Source organism: Strix aluco, chromosome Z, assembly GCF_031877795.1.
Source record: "Strix aluco isolate bStrAlu1 chromosome Z, bStrAlu1.hap1, whole genome shotgun sequence".
Lineage (NCBI taxonomy): Eukaryota > Metazoa > Chordata > Aves > Strigiformes > Strigidae > Strix > Strix aluco.
Genome location: NC_133971.1, coordinates 85,491,594 through 85,507,749, shown reverse-complemented (window position 1 = coordinate 85,507,749; position 16,156 = coordinate 85,491,594). Strand labels below are relative to the sequence as shown.

General features: G+C 40.9%; 1 protein-coding gene across 2 annotated transcripts in view; it reads left to right on the top strand.

Annotated features, from left to right (window-relative positions):
• The window catches only part of UNC13B (unc-13 homolog B), a 219,561-nt gene that overhangs the window by 60,145 nt on the left and 143,260 nt on the right, over nucleotides 1–16,156 (top strand). For both annotated transcript variants that reach the window (XM_074812733.1, XM_074812732.1), the window contains exon 8: nucleotides 5,953–6,175. In XM_074812733.1, coding sequence (XP_074668834.1) covers nucleotides 5,953–6,175 — 223 coding nt within the window. The remainder of the gene's footprint in view (nucleotides 1–5,952; nucleotides 6,176–16,156) is intronic.

Genomic DNA, 16,156 nt, shown 5'->3' with positions numbered 1-16,156 from the left:
TATTGGTCTTCATACCCACGTAAGCCCAAATCAATGTAACTGAAAGCCACAAGGGAATCTATAGTGATTGTTTTTCTAAGATACAAAGATACACTGGAAGTGGTCACAGACATTCCAAATGCTACAAATAGGAGCAAATCTGAAGGCAGAAATGGCTGGTGCACACCAATGTGACAGAAGGGTTGTAGGTATTGTAGCATATTCAAGCTTGCTGAGACAGTATCATGGCAAAAGTGGTAGAGCTTTGCTTTAAGTAGTGCTTACCAGCCTTGGAAAGATAAAAGTCAGATACCGCAGCTGTCTCTGATCTGTAGAGCTAATACCTGCACCTGAAGACTGGTGTGATAACTTTTGCAAAGGCTGCAAGGTTTTTGTTTATTTTTCCAGAAAATATGCATAAAGCATCTTCACTTTATGGAAGTCCTACAGGTTTCGGCAGGCAAGGCTTCTGCTCAAGATACAGTGCATGGCTTCTACTGCCCATGGGACCTGCAAAGATTAATCCATCAGTCTTAACATGAAGGTGTCTGTTCCCTGTGTCAAAACCAGCAGCGAGGGTGTTGCTGAGGGGAGCATGCAAAGAAGGATCACTGTGACTGCTGCCAGCAGGGAGGAGATTCTGCCTGATGCTTTTCCATTTTTGAGATAATGGAATTTGGAGAGGACACTTACTGCAGCCAAGTAACTTAAGTCCAGTGTCCAGCTAATGTTACAGTTCATTTCACACATGGACCTGTTCTGCATTTTAGAAGTCTTTCACCAGTGACTTTCCTGTTTCTCTTCCCATGACATGTTTTGTCCTTGTTCTCCTGTCTTTGATCAAACCATAAGTTCTTTGGTCATTAACAGTGTCGATAACTTCCTCACGCTATCAGTGTTGAATGTCTCATTTGTTTGGGGTTATTCTGAGCTGTAATAGGATAACTGAGAATTAACTAAACTTTCTATACCACTAAAATAAAGAGTAGAGTCCTAAATAGCTTTCTTTTATTCCCTGATTTTGTGCTTTTGGGAAGGAAGTGGGGTGCTTAGGGGTTGGTCTGGGAGAGATTTACGAGGGTTGTGCAGAGGATATTTCTTCTGTTTATCTGGAGTGTTGGTGTGTGGTGTTTTAAAAGGTACTTGTATTCATGGAGCTCCCTCCCTCTACTTCATCCTTCCTGTGCTGTCCTCTTTGAAATCATGTTAGCATCCTTATAGGCAGGCTTGGGCCAGTGTTGATGATGTTTCCAAATGAACTCCATTAGCTTGACAAGGTAATGAAAAATATAGTTCTGATTGTAAATTTACAACAGCAGCTGAGAAAGAAGCAGCAGAACCAGCATGTTGGTAGCCAGAAGAGTTTTTCTTGGTGAGAGCTTCTTGCAAGAGGAATGCTGTAGCCCAGAGCCTTGCTAGTTGGGCAGAGGGCATTTTAGAAAAGAGACATATTGTTCCCTGGACTTGATTTCATTTTTAGGAAAGGGAGAGACTGAAAGAAGTAGGGTAGATGTTCAAGGCAGTCTTTGCACTTCAGACTGTCAGTCCAGTTCTTGACTGTTGAGTGTTTCAGCAGCAGCAAGTATTTTCAAGTGGGAAAAACAAGGTTATGAAAGCTCTTAAACTGAAGACTGAACATTGCTAACTTGCTATCTTAAAATTATGCAAATTGCTAATGTATTTTTAAGTGGTGAGGGCAATAGGATGAACTAATGACCTGCAAAGCTGCACTTTATTTAAACCTATGAGTTTTTAGCATGGAGAGCTATAGAAGAGCCTCAGAAAAATATCCTTGTGTCCTTTTTGAGATTTTTTTTTTTCCTCCTTGTTACGTCAGTAGTCCTCTTTAAACTAGTTTGCATTTTGATTATAAGATGATTTCAGAATTTTGATGATTTCAGAAAGAGTACTTGATTGTCAGAGGTGTCAATGGTTCAGTAGACAATGAAGTATTGGGGTCTGAGACTTAAGGAAAGAAGTTGTTGGCAGCTATTGTGAAAAGCCATTTATATGGATAAAGGGTGGGAAAGGTGAGTTGTAAAGGCCCTGATGTGGAGCTGGCAGAGATCTCTTCTGGACTTGGACTAGAAGTCATTCCTTCGGTTAGTACACTTTCTTCTCTTCTACCATTAAAAATAGACAAAAGCTGTGAAAAGCTCGGTGGCTTACTTTGGAGAAGTAGTGGGGTTTTGGGATGCAGAACCTTACATGAACCTCCTTCCTGAATGTGCTGCATTTACTGCTTTTGCCCAAGTTTTCACTCAAGTTTGTGGAGGATAACTAAATTTAGGGACTGGACCCCAGCTCCCAGTGGTTGTTGACACATCACTGCTAGAAAAGCAGGAGGCAATTTCAACCTTTTGAGAAGAAATCCTGATGTGCATGGGGACCTTAAAACAACAAAAACACTTCTGAAAGTGCATTCATCCAGCCACCTGTAATAATTTTCCCTGTTAGCTTTCCTTCCTGTCCCGAAGGTTAATGTAAAGGAAGTTGCCAGAGGTTAAATGTGACTAGTAGAGCTGGGGTGACAGGACTGTGCAAAGTGGTTTTGAGGTCAGCATATTAAAAGTTGTATGTGTTCTGCCCTGTAACAGTGGTGTAATAACTTCTGGAGGCAGGAGTGGGAAGGAATAACAAGGTTTCTAGAAGGCAGTTTGTTTCAGAGAAGCTATCTCCTTTCTTGATTTTCCCCACTCTTTGTAAAAATCCTACTGTGTGATTGTGATTGTCCAGTGGGTTTTCTTCTTATGCTGCCTATATGCATGAATATTCAATTATTAAACATGAATAGCATGCTTCTGCCTGGCCCCTTCGGCCTTACCCCCCACTCTACATAGTGGGTCCAGCGACAAAGAAACAGTTTTCAACCCTTGAGAGCTCTTTGGTATATGTGAAATTTCTCAAATTGGGATAAAACAATTACTTTTTGTATTTATTGTTATGTATCTTGTTATTAATTAACTGATCTTCAGAGACTGAGGCTAAGCTGTAACTTTCCTTATGGAAGACTTGTTGTATCACCTGTTTGAAGAAGACAGTGGTTGCATTCATCACACCATGTGTGTTGTGAAGGCTGTTTTGCTAAAACATGGGCTGTAATGCCTGACCTCACCTTTTGAAGGGATGCTGCATCCCCAAAGCTGCTTCTGCAAGTTCTTGTCAGTCTCTTGCTTAAATAAAATTTGTCAAGTCTGTTAATGAATGGGATCATCACCATGTGCAGGCATTTCACAGTATACTTTCTTGCAAAGGTAATATGTGCTATAAGCCACATACAGGCCAGGTTTTGGTGCTTTTAATCAGTCTGAGCAATGTCCTCATTTGTGAACACTTCTGTTAAATAAAGTGAGATCACTTACAGGGTAGATGCAATTCAGCATGTGTAAGAGTTTCTGGAGTTGGCCCTTATTTATGAGTCAATTGAGTATTTCTGCTTGGCATTAACCTCTAATGAGAAACAATGTGTTCCTACCTCATGGATGTTTGTGGTAGCTGGAGCCTGGCATCCTTTAAACTTGTCATCGAGGAGGCATTTTGTGTCATGACCTCTAAGAGAGTCCCTCATGTTGAACACTAGTAAGAACTGGGAGAAATTCTGGTGCCACCTTTTGTAAACATATATGCTGTAAATGTTTGACAAACATTTAAGCTAATCAGCTATTTTTAGATGTTGCTTAGACATACTGCTGTTCATATGGGAAATCTTCATTTGACAGTGCAGAGATGAGATGTGATGACTGGTTAACAAATCCAGCTTGTGCTTCTGCAACAGTCTGATCAGGGAATTTGGAAATCTCTGAGCCCGCCAGCTGGGTAGAATTGGTGACCTGGAGAAGCTGTGTCCTGATTCTGGATAACCATAATTGTGTTAAGTTTCTTCACACGCTGATATTAAGTTTAGCCCTGTATTAGTGAGTTACTGGATTCACTATTTTTTTGACCCAGATTATTGTACTACTGATTTGTATTTGTTGTTATACTGTTGTGGTGAATTAAATTGTTTATCCCTAAAGCTGTTGGTCTGTCTTTTGCCAGATCCCAAACCTGTAACTCAGTTGGGCTGCCTTAAGCCCCTACAAGTGTTCATGATTATGCAGCCACAGCTGGAAGAACTTTGCATCATACCAGTGTTACTTAGGCTTTATCTTAAATGAGAGTTACGTTTGATGGGAAGAAGAAATTACTTGAGCAGTGAAGTGAGGCATTAGAAAGCTCTTTGAAACAGTGTTTCTGTCCCAATAAAAGTAATTCTTGTGCATTAGTTGGTAATGGTTCTAGTGTTCAGCAATGACATTGCTCTGCTGAGAAAGAGCTCATTATCTTTCTGAGGATGGCATGTACCTTGTGATCTACAAATAGATCAGCCCTTGTTCCACAGACTGGAAGTTTGGCCCTCCTCAGAGGGGTTTGGCACTTTGGCATATAAAATAATTTTTGTGTAGCACATCTTGAGTGTTTCTCCTAAGCACTGAACTGCAATAAAGTTGATGGAAACGGTGCTTTTAATAAAGCTGAACAAAGCAGTATATGATTGCTATTAATTTCTATTCAATTGACTAGAGACTGACAAGAACTCTGCAGCATTTAAACTACTAAGAAGTAGGAGGCTTAACTCCACTTTCATTGTGGACAATCAAATTGAATTGATTGTACTTAAGAGAGTAGAGCCAGGCTTTTTGAAGTGGTTTGTATTTTGCAGACATGTTTTCTGCTGGGGTTGTTTTCCACTCTTCCATCCACTTTAGAGCACTGATATAATCTTACTCAGTTGGGAAGAAACTGAAAAGATCACTAAGAACAAACCCTACCTTGGATTAAAAAAATGGAAATTGAATTGGAGGTGTGGGAAGTGCCCGTGGAACTCAAAGGTGTTCCTTGATGCTGCATTCCATCTGCTTGGAATTTCAGCAGTTAAATTCAGGTTTTTTTAATGATCTGACATGAAAACAGCACTTTCACGTAATTGGTCAGCCTCATGGTGAATGGCTGTGTAGGACACATACCGTTGAATAACTTACCAGAGGGGGCTTTAATTTGATTGTCCTTTTTAGACAGGCTTTTGGTGTCAGAGAGTGTGAATAATGGCTGATCCTTATTTTCCTTTGTTTCAAGCATGTTAATGGTGCCTTATGGTGTGTGTATTTCAGTTTAAGCTTGCAAAGATAACCTTGCATCCTGCACAGCCAAACACAGCCATCCATCATTACTGTATTTTTGATACCTTTCCTCACTATAACTCTGTGTTCTCTTTTTCTGAAGGGTTAGCAAGCAGAAGTGTTTCTGCAGGGAGAGGGACTCACTGGAAAGGAGTTTCTACCCTTTTGAAGCTTATCATTACTGTTGACTACTAAAATTAAGCTAATGTGCAATTTTTCCCCTATAAGAAGTAGTATAATTGATTGTAAGCAGAGCTGCTCTCCTAGTTCTTCTGATTTTTCCTACTGAGTGCTTTTCATTAGTTTCTCTTAACTTAATACTTTTACCAAAATAAAAGGCATTTAAAAAAAAAAAATCTAGAATCCTACTTAAGGATACTGAGAAGAGAAGAGATAGTATTACAGCTTAGAGGCTGAAAAGTTTCCAGGACAGAGCTTTCCATAAAGGAATGTTTTGGGTTTTTTTTCCAACAGCTAAATGTTCACTTTGGCAACAGCAAAGAACCTGAAATTTTGGGTGTTGGGATGGGGTTTTTTGTTTGTTTCAAATAAAAACATTTTAATTTGCTTATTAGGAATGACTAAAGCAAAATAAACTCCTATGATAGGAAGTGGGAAACTAGGGTATGGAGGTGATCACTGGAATTCTTTGGTACATAATTGAGAGAACTGGAGGTTATAACTATCTACCAGATGAAGATCATCCATAGCAGAAATAGCATTTTATTGTCATTCTTTTAAAAACTAAATAGGCTTCACTGTCCCATCAGGGCAACTTGAGAGAGCTGTGCCCTTAACTGCTTTTATTTCTTAGCCTTTGAAGATGCTGACAGTGCTGTGGATGATCGAGATAGTGACTATCGCAGTGAGACAAGTAACAGCATTCCTCCTCCATACCACACGACTGCGCAGCCCAATGCCTCCGTGCACCAGTTCACCGTACCATCGCGCCTGCAGCAGCAAGGTGTCTTGCGGGAATCCTGTGCTGACTCCCTACAGAATTGCGATCTGGATTATCGGGAGCATGTGGCCATCAGGTGGGTGCTGTCTTCTGGGTAGCTCTTCTTTTCTCATTGACTTTTCATAGCAGACCCTGAAGGTGCCATACTAGCAGAGGAGGGCAGCTCAAGGACTCTGAAAGGCTTCTGATAGGAAGATGTTACATGTTTTGTTAATGCTGAGACTCTACTGTGAACCAGGAAAAACCCGTAAAGCTATGTGTTACACCAGATCCAGCAGCTTAGTGAATTACGTTTTAAAGATATGCTCAAGATCAAGGTAATTTATTCTTGGTTGTACCTTATCTTTTGAAGGCCAGAGCACTGAGTAATTACTTGTTTGGTACCATTGCATGGGTGTGCTTCCCAAGCCAGTGAAACATGGTCTAGCAGAGTTATCCTATTAGGAGTTTCTTTCTTGGAGCAGATTTATTTTCTGTTCTGGATTAGCTCCTGTTCTTCTGTTAGCTCTGCCAAAACAGCATATTCAAGAAGACAGGCTATAGCAGATTAGGTTTGGGTTTTTTTCTGTTACCATGTAGCACTGTTGAAGAGTGTGTTTTCCCTTTTGGTTTCCTTTGAGTTGTATGAAAGATAGTTTATTTGCTCTAAATTACCTTTTTGACCATAAATCAGTAGTTTCACAAGTGCTTTTATCTTCTTTAAGTATTAAGCATTACAACATTAACTTACCAGGATAATGCCTGTGAACTAGAGCTGATTGTGCTGGGAACTGTAGAAACTTTATAAAACCGCTGTTCCAAATAAAGGATGAGTTAAGCGTAAGGGGAAAGCAGAAGAACCTGGACAGTGCTGGTCAGCTTGGTAAGAGTGGGTGTGTGGAAGAGGCCATGCTGCTGCTTCTGCCGTTGGTGTGGGAGGAAGAAGCAGATGCTTAAATACTGTCACAGTTAGAGGTGCACGGTTTTATATGTGGTATAACTGATTTGTTCTACTTTATCCCTCTTGGTAAGAGTGTTCTTGTTTCCTGAAGTCTGAACCTGAATTCAGTTGTCCTCATGGGTGTATGACTGAGGCTAAATTTTACTCTTTTTACCTTATAGTCTTTAATGGTAAAAACTGAAGTTTAATGGCAACACTTAGTGTTGTTACTGTTACTGAGATTTCAAGCATCAGAGGCAAATGTTCCAACAAAAATGCATTTACTGCAGTGTGACATGTCATTCTTAGTGCTCTTTTCCTAGTCCATTAAGTATCTTATATAAGCACGTTATTCCCTTTACCATGCTATTCTGTACTACTGGTTTGCAGTGTTAAAATTGTTGAAGATCTTACTGAGAGCCTGGGAAGATGAGGTGAACCTTTTCCTTTATGGAAGAGCCAAGCTGAACAGTGGTATTGGGCCCCCAGACTGGGGAAGACAGTGGTGGCTGGGTGTTTTCACAGTTATGTGACTTCTTGGGGTGGTGTTGAGAATACAAGTAATCTTTCATGACTTGCCTTGCTTGGAGCCAGGAAGTGTGTGAACTTTTAACTGTATCTAATGGATGTGTTTGTAAGACCATCCAAAGAAGCACTTTTGGTTTGAATTGTTAAAGAATATGGAGATGGAACATATATTGTTTTCTGATTTCCTGAAGGTATTGATATGAAAGCATCTGGACTGATAACATTTATTTAAAAATTACGAGCTTTGTAGTGTGCTTTGGTCTAAAATTACTTTCCCTTCAGGAAGGCAAGTCCTAGATGATGATTGATTCCCTCTGAGCATTCCTGTTCCCATGTGCATTTTACGCATGGCATTTTGCTACATATTTAATCTTAAAACTTAGAAAATGCAAATAAGCTTTTCAAAGAAGCTATGTTGGATTCTCTTTCTTATCAGAACGGTATGTCTCACAAGAACTGGCTGAAGAGAAGCACATGGGTAGATCTTAAATATTTTGAAAATGCAGTTGTAGCTGAGTATTGCTGTTTGACTTTTGCTCCTAGCAGCTCTAAGTGCTGTGGACCAGGCAGCCATCTGATGAAATCAGTGTTCCTAGCAGACTACAGTTGGTGATTGCTGTCTTGAATTGGGCGAAAAGTTGTCTATGCCAAAATGCTTCAACTGAAACTGGCTGTATTAACACCTCAGCTTTTTTCTTACAGCATTTGAATTTGACTGGAAAAGTCATGGTCCTCTTTATCAGGTGTTACACATAATTATGTTCCTTTGATAGAAGTACATGTGTTTTTATTCCCCACTCTCCTAAGGATAACAAGCACTATTCTTATTTATCCTTGGAGTCTGTTTTGTTGCCAACAGCCGGGTTGGTTTCAGAATAGCAGACATCTTCCCCTCAGATTTATTTTTAAGCACTAACTTCTCTTTGCAATGTTAACTTTGTGTAACCATGTGTCCTCCATGTCTCCCTGCTCTTGCTCTATTTACTTCCAAGGCGATATGATAGCATAGATTCCACTGTGAGTGGCCGAACTGACCTAGAGTCCACATCTGAGTCTAGCCAAATGACAAGCCGCCAGTGCTCGCTAGAGAGCAGGCGCTCTCTAGAACTGTCTGATAGGTGGGTTAACCTCTTTGCAGCCTGTGTGCTTGTCTCCTTATTGTTGCTGCTGTGAAGTGGTCTTGTGATACATTTCAGCTGATACTCGCTGTTTGCCTTGGCTCTGTCTCAGATCTGTGGTAGTTTAATGCTGGGCTGATGTTGTAATCTTTTTTGCCTCTCAGGTGTTGGACTTGTTGTCATTGCTTTATTTCTAGTAAAAGGAATGCTTTGTAGAATAGCAGGGGAAACACTTATGGAGGGGAGGAATTCAGAAAGAAAAGTAATTCCCTTTATGCCTAAATTAGTCAATTGTTGGTTCAGCATTTACACCTAATGGCTCTTCAGGCATTCATGTAGCTTCCATTGCTTTCAGCTGAGATTTGGAAGGGCTTGATCCAGTAACTGTGGTGGCCCTGGGAGTCTTAAATTTCATTAACTTTAAGAAAATTATTTCAATTACCAGCTTAAAATTGCAAGTAAGAAGTGTAGCACGTGTTCTAAACTGTGTACAGGAGGGCTCATTTAAAGTAATTAGTATCTTTCCAATTAATGTAAGTTAGCTAATACTGGTGGAAATGAAGCACTAAGCCAGCAGCAGTGAAAATGCAGTGACCTATTTCTTTCTCAGGCCTATCCCATCAGTACCCTATACTGGGGTGCCCCAGACAGCTCTCAAGGTGAAGACTCTTGTATTAGCAGTATCCATACAATGCTCATGTGTTCTTTGCCCTTTCCCTTCTCTTGCCCTGCTTTCATGGGGTCAGGGCATGTGTGCCCTCATGATCCTTAGTTCTCAACAATGAATGATGTGAGACAAAGCTGCTGCGCATCTTTCCAATGAGCATTTTGATTTTTTTTTACATCCATTTTCTACCTGTTTATTTTTATGTAGGCTGGCAAGAACTCTTCTTGTGAGATTTAGATAAAGAGGAAGCTTTCTTGCTACTGGCATTCAGGCTGAACAGTTGAGATAGTCCTTCTGATCAAGGGCTAAGAATTAATCCCAAAATCCCAAGTGTCATTTACTTGGGTTTCTAGGAAGCTTCAGGTTGTTTGATCGAAAACACTATCTGCTTTAATCCACTCTCTGACAATGGACAAGCATAGATTTTTGGATCTGTTTAGATGCATTATAAATGGGAAGTACAGATCCTGAAAAGCATCTGTGGCTTACGATGGGCTAATATCCATTGTGAATATTTTATTTTGCCCTCTGATGCAGTAACAGCTCTGCGGATCTTCATTTTGTGTTGGTAGGAGCCCCCTGAGGGCACTAGCTGCAGAGAGAGAGCCTTTGCAGAAAAGAGGAGTGATGGAGTAGCTGGAGCTCGTTCTGTTGCTTATGTGCACAGTTTGCATTTTGTCCCCTGTACCCACTTCCCTGGACTCCAGTGACTCCAGAGTCTTTGCATGCACTCTCTCTGTAGCCACACTTGGGAGAAAAAAAGTGCCTGTGTGCTTTATGAGTACTGCTAAAACAAAGTCTGCAGCCTAGAGTGACCGAAATGCATGCATGGCATAGTGGAATGGTGTGCGTGGGCACTGTATCTCAAAGTAGTCCCGTTACTGTAATAAGTGACTTTTTTCAGCATGCCTAAAAAAGTAACAGCAGAGTACTGGTGCAGCCAAGGCTGTGTGCCCTCACTTGATCACAAAAAGCTGTTCTCCTTCAAACAAGCATTTCTAAATTTTGTGAAACAGTAACTGGTGGAATATCATAACCCATGCTGCTTTTTTTGACTACTTGATTGAAATGTAATGGTGGTAAATTGGCAGGTTTTCAGTTTTGTTATCTCTGAATGTTTCTCATTTTAATTTTCCTTTATTTAATGCATGTTTTTTCATTACTATTTTTTTATGTCCTTTCTAGAGCTTTTTTAAAAAACTGTTATTTTTCCTTTCCTATTTTTTTTTTGCTGCCTCTCTTCCTTTCCCTCCCACCCTCTTTATTTCTCATCTTAGACAAGGATCTCTAGATAGAAATGAAAGAGTCAGGATCATTCTATTTAACTGTGAAGATGGAGATGAAGAACGGGAGAGTAACTATGAAGAGCTAGGAAAACTACTAATAGAGGAGTTCCTAGAAAAGAGTCATAAAAATAGAAGTTGGCAGGAAACAAATGTAAAAAAGACACAAACTCGCTCAAAACCAGACAATTTCGATCACTGTGAAAGATCAAGGTGCTGCCAAAATGTGTGTGTGGAGTCAGGGTCTGTAGATGTCCCTAGGTATCCTCAGGAATATGACACAATAGATAGGAGAAGGAAAAAGAAGCTGCGATACAATTTTGAAGAGAGTGAACAAGTAAGCCTGCCAAGTAATGAAGGTCTGCAGTTTCCTGGAGAGAAAACAGTTCATTTCAATGGTGTGGCAACTAGTTCTGAACCTAATAATGATTTCCCAGTATGTGATAGAACTGGAAAATATACCAGCAGCTCTGAAAGTAAGGAACAGTTGCCTGATTATCCCATCCTGCGTCCGTACAAAAATGGCTTAATGGTTAAAAGTGGCAAGTTGCCCAACAAGCAGGGAGTCAACCATGAAGGCTCACTCCACCTCAGTAACAGTGAAGACATGAAACTCACAGGGATTCCAGATAACACTTTTGTGCCTGTGGATATCCTTGAGGAATTTGACAGCAGTGCTTCTGATGAGTTCCAGTACTCGCCTGTTTCGGATGATGAAATGGAGGAACTGGCTGCGCTTTCACAAACATGGTGTGATTCTGACATCAGCCGTTTGAGAAACTTCACTGTTATTTACCCCGCAAATCTGGGCTCCCAGTTAAAGGCTAGCTGTGATAAAAACCACAAGACTAAAGGGAGCAAGCATGGTCATCCTGTGCAAGACTTAACACTGTCTCCTGTTGAAGAACCCAGTGAGGAGTACATCGACACCATGGATGAACTTCAGTGTCTGGTAGAATCAGTTTCAGAATACTTGGCTGAAAAGGAGGAAGAAATCAGCAAATTTGGTACGTTGCCAGAGACCAGAAAAAATGTTGAGAGCATGTCACCGAAGCAGGATGATGTTGATAATTCAGTAGAAGGCCCGAAGTCTGAACAGACCAAACATCCTGCTGCAGAGGAGAGTACCAAGGGCAAATGTGAATCCCTCCCAGACTTGTCAGGTGTGAAGAATACAGTGAATTCTCTGTTCAGCTCTTTCACCGAAAAGGTGGGGTCAAGCACAAAGCAGCTCACAGCCTCTGTTGAAAAGCTTGTTTCTTCCACTCCAGAGAAGACAGAAACCAGAAACTCATCAGAAAGTGGAATCTCAAATGTATTTTCTAGTTCATCTTCTGGAATGACAGCAGATGGTAAAGCTGACACAAAGTCCTCCATTCAGTCTTTGCTACCATCCCAGGTGAGTGGTGATAAAAGAGCTCAGAATGTAAACTCCAACAAGCCAGAAACCACTGAGATTGACAGTCAGGCTTCTGCACTGCATCATCTCCAGCAATCACAAGAAACTACCGCCAGCAGCCAGCAGAGCCAACATTCGGTTATGAATTCTGTTCTAGGCATGTTGAATCCTTTAAAGATCTTCTCTGAGAAGGAAGTGCCAAAACAAGAAGTCATAAAAGAGAAGCACACTGAAGAGGACAGCCACGTGAAAGTTGATGAGGCAAACAGAAGCGAGAGACCATCTGGACAGACAGCAGCCAGGACCAGCAGTGTTATTCCAGAGATACGGCTGAGTGAGACTAGAAGTGAGACAGAGGTGAACACAAATAGCACTTCTGTGTCTTCAGTCTTTGGCAGGCTCACAAACTCAGTCAGTTCCTTCAGTCTGAAAGCCAGTTTTGATGGTCTCTTGGCTCCCAAGCAGCAGGATGTGCCACAGAAGCAGTCAGATTTGCATCATGTTACAAATCAGCCAGATACCACTGTGCAAGAGGGTACACCCACTGCCAGGGAGCAGCCTCCTTCAAATCGCTTAGAGGATCAGCATGCTACAGGTCATGGACTGGGAAACAAGCAAAACAGAGGTAATGTGGATTCACAGCCTCAAGATCAGGGTACAGCATCTGAAAGCTTTTTCAGTCCGCTCAAGAAGTCTTTCAGTCAATTGTTGCTTCCTTCGGCTGAACAAGGGCAGAAAGAAAGTACATCCGGGCTTTTTAAAAGCCATAAGTCTGAGGAGGATATAAGACAAAATAGTTCATCAAATGAAGAACACTCGTTTCCTTTCACTGGGAAACTTCCTTTTTTGAGTGGGTTGGTTTTTTCAGAAAAGCAGGAACATATGAATGAGAAGGGAGGCTTTATTCCTTCTTTATTTAAATTTTCTTCTGCAGAAAATCTAGCGCCTTCACAGGACCAAAGAAGTAATCTGAGTTCTAGTGACATTTCTTTGCTTGAAGACAAAAACAGTAATTCAAAAAATGCCTTTTCATTAAAATCTAGCTCTGTTCCAAATTTATCAGACCATAAAGAGGAACTTGAACAAACAAAAAACATGAATAAAGAAAACCTATCTAGTGCCCAAGTAAGTAGAAAAAAACACCAGGAGAGTGCCTCTGCTATGTTTAAGGCTACAGGAGAGCAGCAGAGAACTAAGACTACTCAGAAAGAACCTAGAAATGTAAAAGGAGGATTGACAAGAGAAGGACTAAATGTGCCAGACTTAAATGACAGCTCAGTTGAATCGATCTCTTCAGCCAGAGGGCCAGAAGCTGCAAGTGCAGATGATATGCGGAAGAAGCACGCACCAGGTTTTCTTTCTGGGTTTCTTCGCATTTCTTCCAATGAAAACACAGCCGCTAATCAAGACTTGACTCTTAAAAGCAAGACTGATGGCCAGGAAAGCACTTCTCCTGGATTATTTTCTGGTTTATTTAAATTAGCTTCAAGTGAAAACTTATCTGAATGTAAGCAAGAGAAGATGAAAACAAACTCTCTAGGCTTCGTGAAGCTTTTTGATAGAGGTGAGGATTCTAGCTCGGAGACAAAACCCAGCAACTCAGGAATGGCTTCTGACACTCAAGGCAGCACTGTAGAAAAGCAAGAAGCTTCCAGCTTTTTAAAAAATCTCCTTCCCAGACCAAAGGATAAACTAGATAATGTGAAAACGATGGAATCTCCCAAAACTACTGACCACCTGTCCAGTGCAAGAGTAAATAAAACAGCTGAGCCCCATGTTCCCCACTGTGGGCATCCTGTGTTCCCTGATGCTCTAAATCCTCAAGACAACATACAGGACTTATCTGGAAAGTCTGTAAATAGTAGGCATATCCCTTATCAGGATGCAGAATCTGGAGTTTTTCCAACTCTCTTAAACAAAGGATCAACTGAATTTCTCAATTTGACTAATAAAAGCTATAACTTTACAGAGCAGTACTCAGTTTATCAGGAAACAAGAAGCCATTCTAGCTTTGAATGGGAATACGAAGTTGGGGAACTTGCTGACACTCATGAGATAGCAGTACCAGTTTACTACGTGTTAAACCAGAACTGTGCTCTGCTCCCTCAGTTCTTGGACTGGCCTGAAAATGATATGATAGTGAATCTCTGTAAAAAGGATGGAAATGCAAATGTGATGGATTGGCAGACTAATGCCAATTTTGATGGACAGAGTTTAGATTTAAGTGTAATGTCATATGAGTCATTTGACCAGTTAATGTTTCAAGATGTTTGTACAGAAGAAAATGACGTATGGACTGCTAATTCTCTCAATGAAAGTTACAGCAACTTTCCACCATTTGAAAGAGATGGCAGTTACTCATTGGAAGAATTGCCCATGGATTTAAGCTACTCCTCTGGCTGTGATGGGACTATGTGGACTCTAATTGACCAAGAGACTTTAAGTATGGATGAGAGCTTTATGTACTCATCCTATAGCCAGGAGTATCAGAAGTGGCTAATGATGCTTGAACAGGGTGTATGGTGGCCATCAGAAGATGGTGATTGTGGATACTACATGTACAGTGATAGCCAGTATGTGTATTCGCTTCTCACTGATCCCACTGGACAGTATGTCTATGTGTGTGCTCCCGAAACGTATTCCTACCTGGACTGCTGGGATTATCATTTTCAGGTGGATTCCATTCCAAGAGCTGTGCTAGAAGACAGCACAATTGCTGTTTGTGGTTTTAAAGTCCCTCTTGGCAGTGAAGATGAGCTATTTTGGTTTGCTGAAGAAGAGTCTTTAGATGATTATGCAACAAATAAACCTCTGGATTTGTCAGTAGCTTTGCAGAGGAGCAATGAGCTAATGAACATGAATTTGGAGACTTTTTCACAAATGTTTGAAGAGTCTATTTACTATCAGAGAGAACAGCCATTAGACTTCTCAGGTTATAAACTTCAAAAACTCAAAGTAGATTTTAGACCTGAGAAGGAAGCCCTGAATTATTCAGAGGAGTCTCCGCTAACCCTTGATCTCAGAATACATTCCAGAGTGGCTTTTGATAAATTGCTGAGTAAGGAAGGCCACACCAAGGAAGTGGATAAGTCTGTCCCTGTGACAACTACTGGGAGTGGGTCATCAGGATTCTTTGGTTTCCATCTGTTTCAGTCTGCTCCTAAAGCTGAAGAAACTGTGTCATCTACTGAAATAGTACTAGAAGCAAAAAAGACTGAGGAAGATAAGAAAACACCACTGAACAAAGTTAGCTCTTTATTTTCTGCTTTGGGTGGACTAATTGGAAAGCCTTCAGGTCCTGACCCTGAGACATCAGAAGATTCTGCCTTGAAGAGAAAAGACACACAGTTAAAATCATCTGAAAATAAAGCTGATGTTTTATCCCTTTCACCAAATAATAAATTAGATGAGGCACAAGCAGGGCAAAAGTTTCCTGCTACATCAGAACAGAGGAGAAATACTTCATCAGAACTTAATTGGGAGGCTGCTAGAAATGAAAAACCAGAATTAAATTGGAATGAAAACATCCATGTTAAAAAACCAGGATTAACAAAATCTCCTCAACTGAGCCAAACTGCTCCAGATGGCAGGCCCATGCAAGAAGAGAGAACTGTTAAAGCAACACCAACTTCCAGGCATCTTGAAGGGCATGCAAGTATTAATGAACCTAGTCAGTCACAGCCAAATCAGAGCCACCCAGCTACTGAGCCTGAGGAGACATTATTTAAAAGTGCTCTGAAATTGTTTAGTCTTGGAGAAGATTCTCCTGCAAGGTCAACTGCCAACAAAACCCAAGCTTCTGGATTTTTTGATTTCTTTAAAACGCAAGTAAGTAAAGCACCACAGCCATCACCAGATTTGGAAAAAAGTCAAAGTGGTAAACCAGAAAAGGTGATACAGCCAGAACAGAAGGAAACTTCCAGCATCTCATCATTATTTGGATCTCTTGGAGATCTCTTCAAAGTGGAGGCTGTGTCTTCTCAACCAACCTCAAGTACTACGACTCTGCCAAAAACCAATAGCAGAACTGTGGCTGAGTCAAGACAACAAACTGAAAAGTTTGAGGGTCTTCAAAGTGGCAGTACACCATATCTATCCTCCACCCCCAAGGAAGGGGTGAGAACAGAAGGCATGGACAGGCAG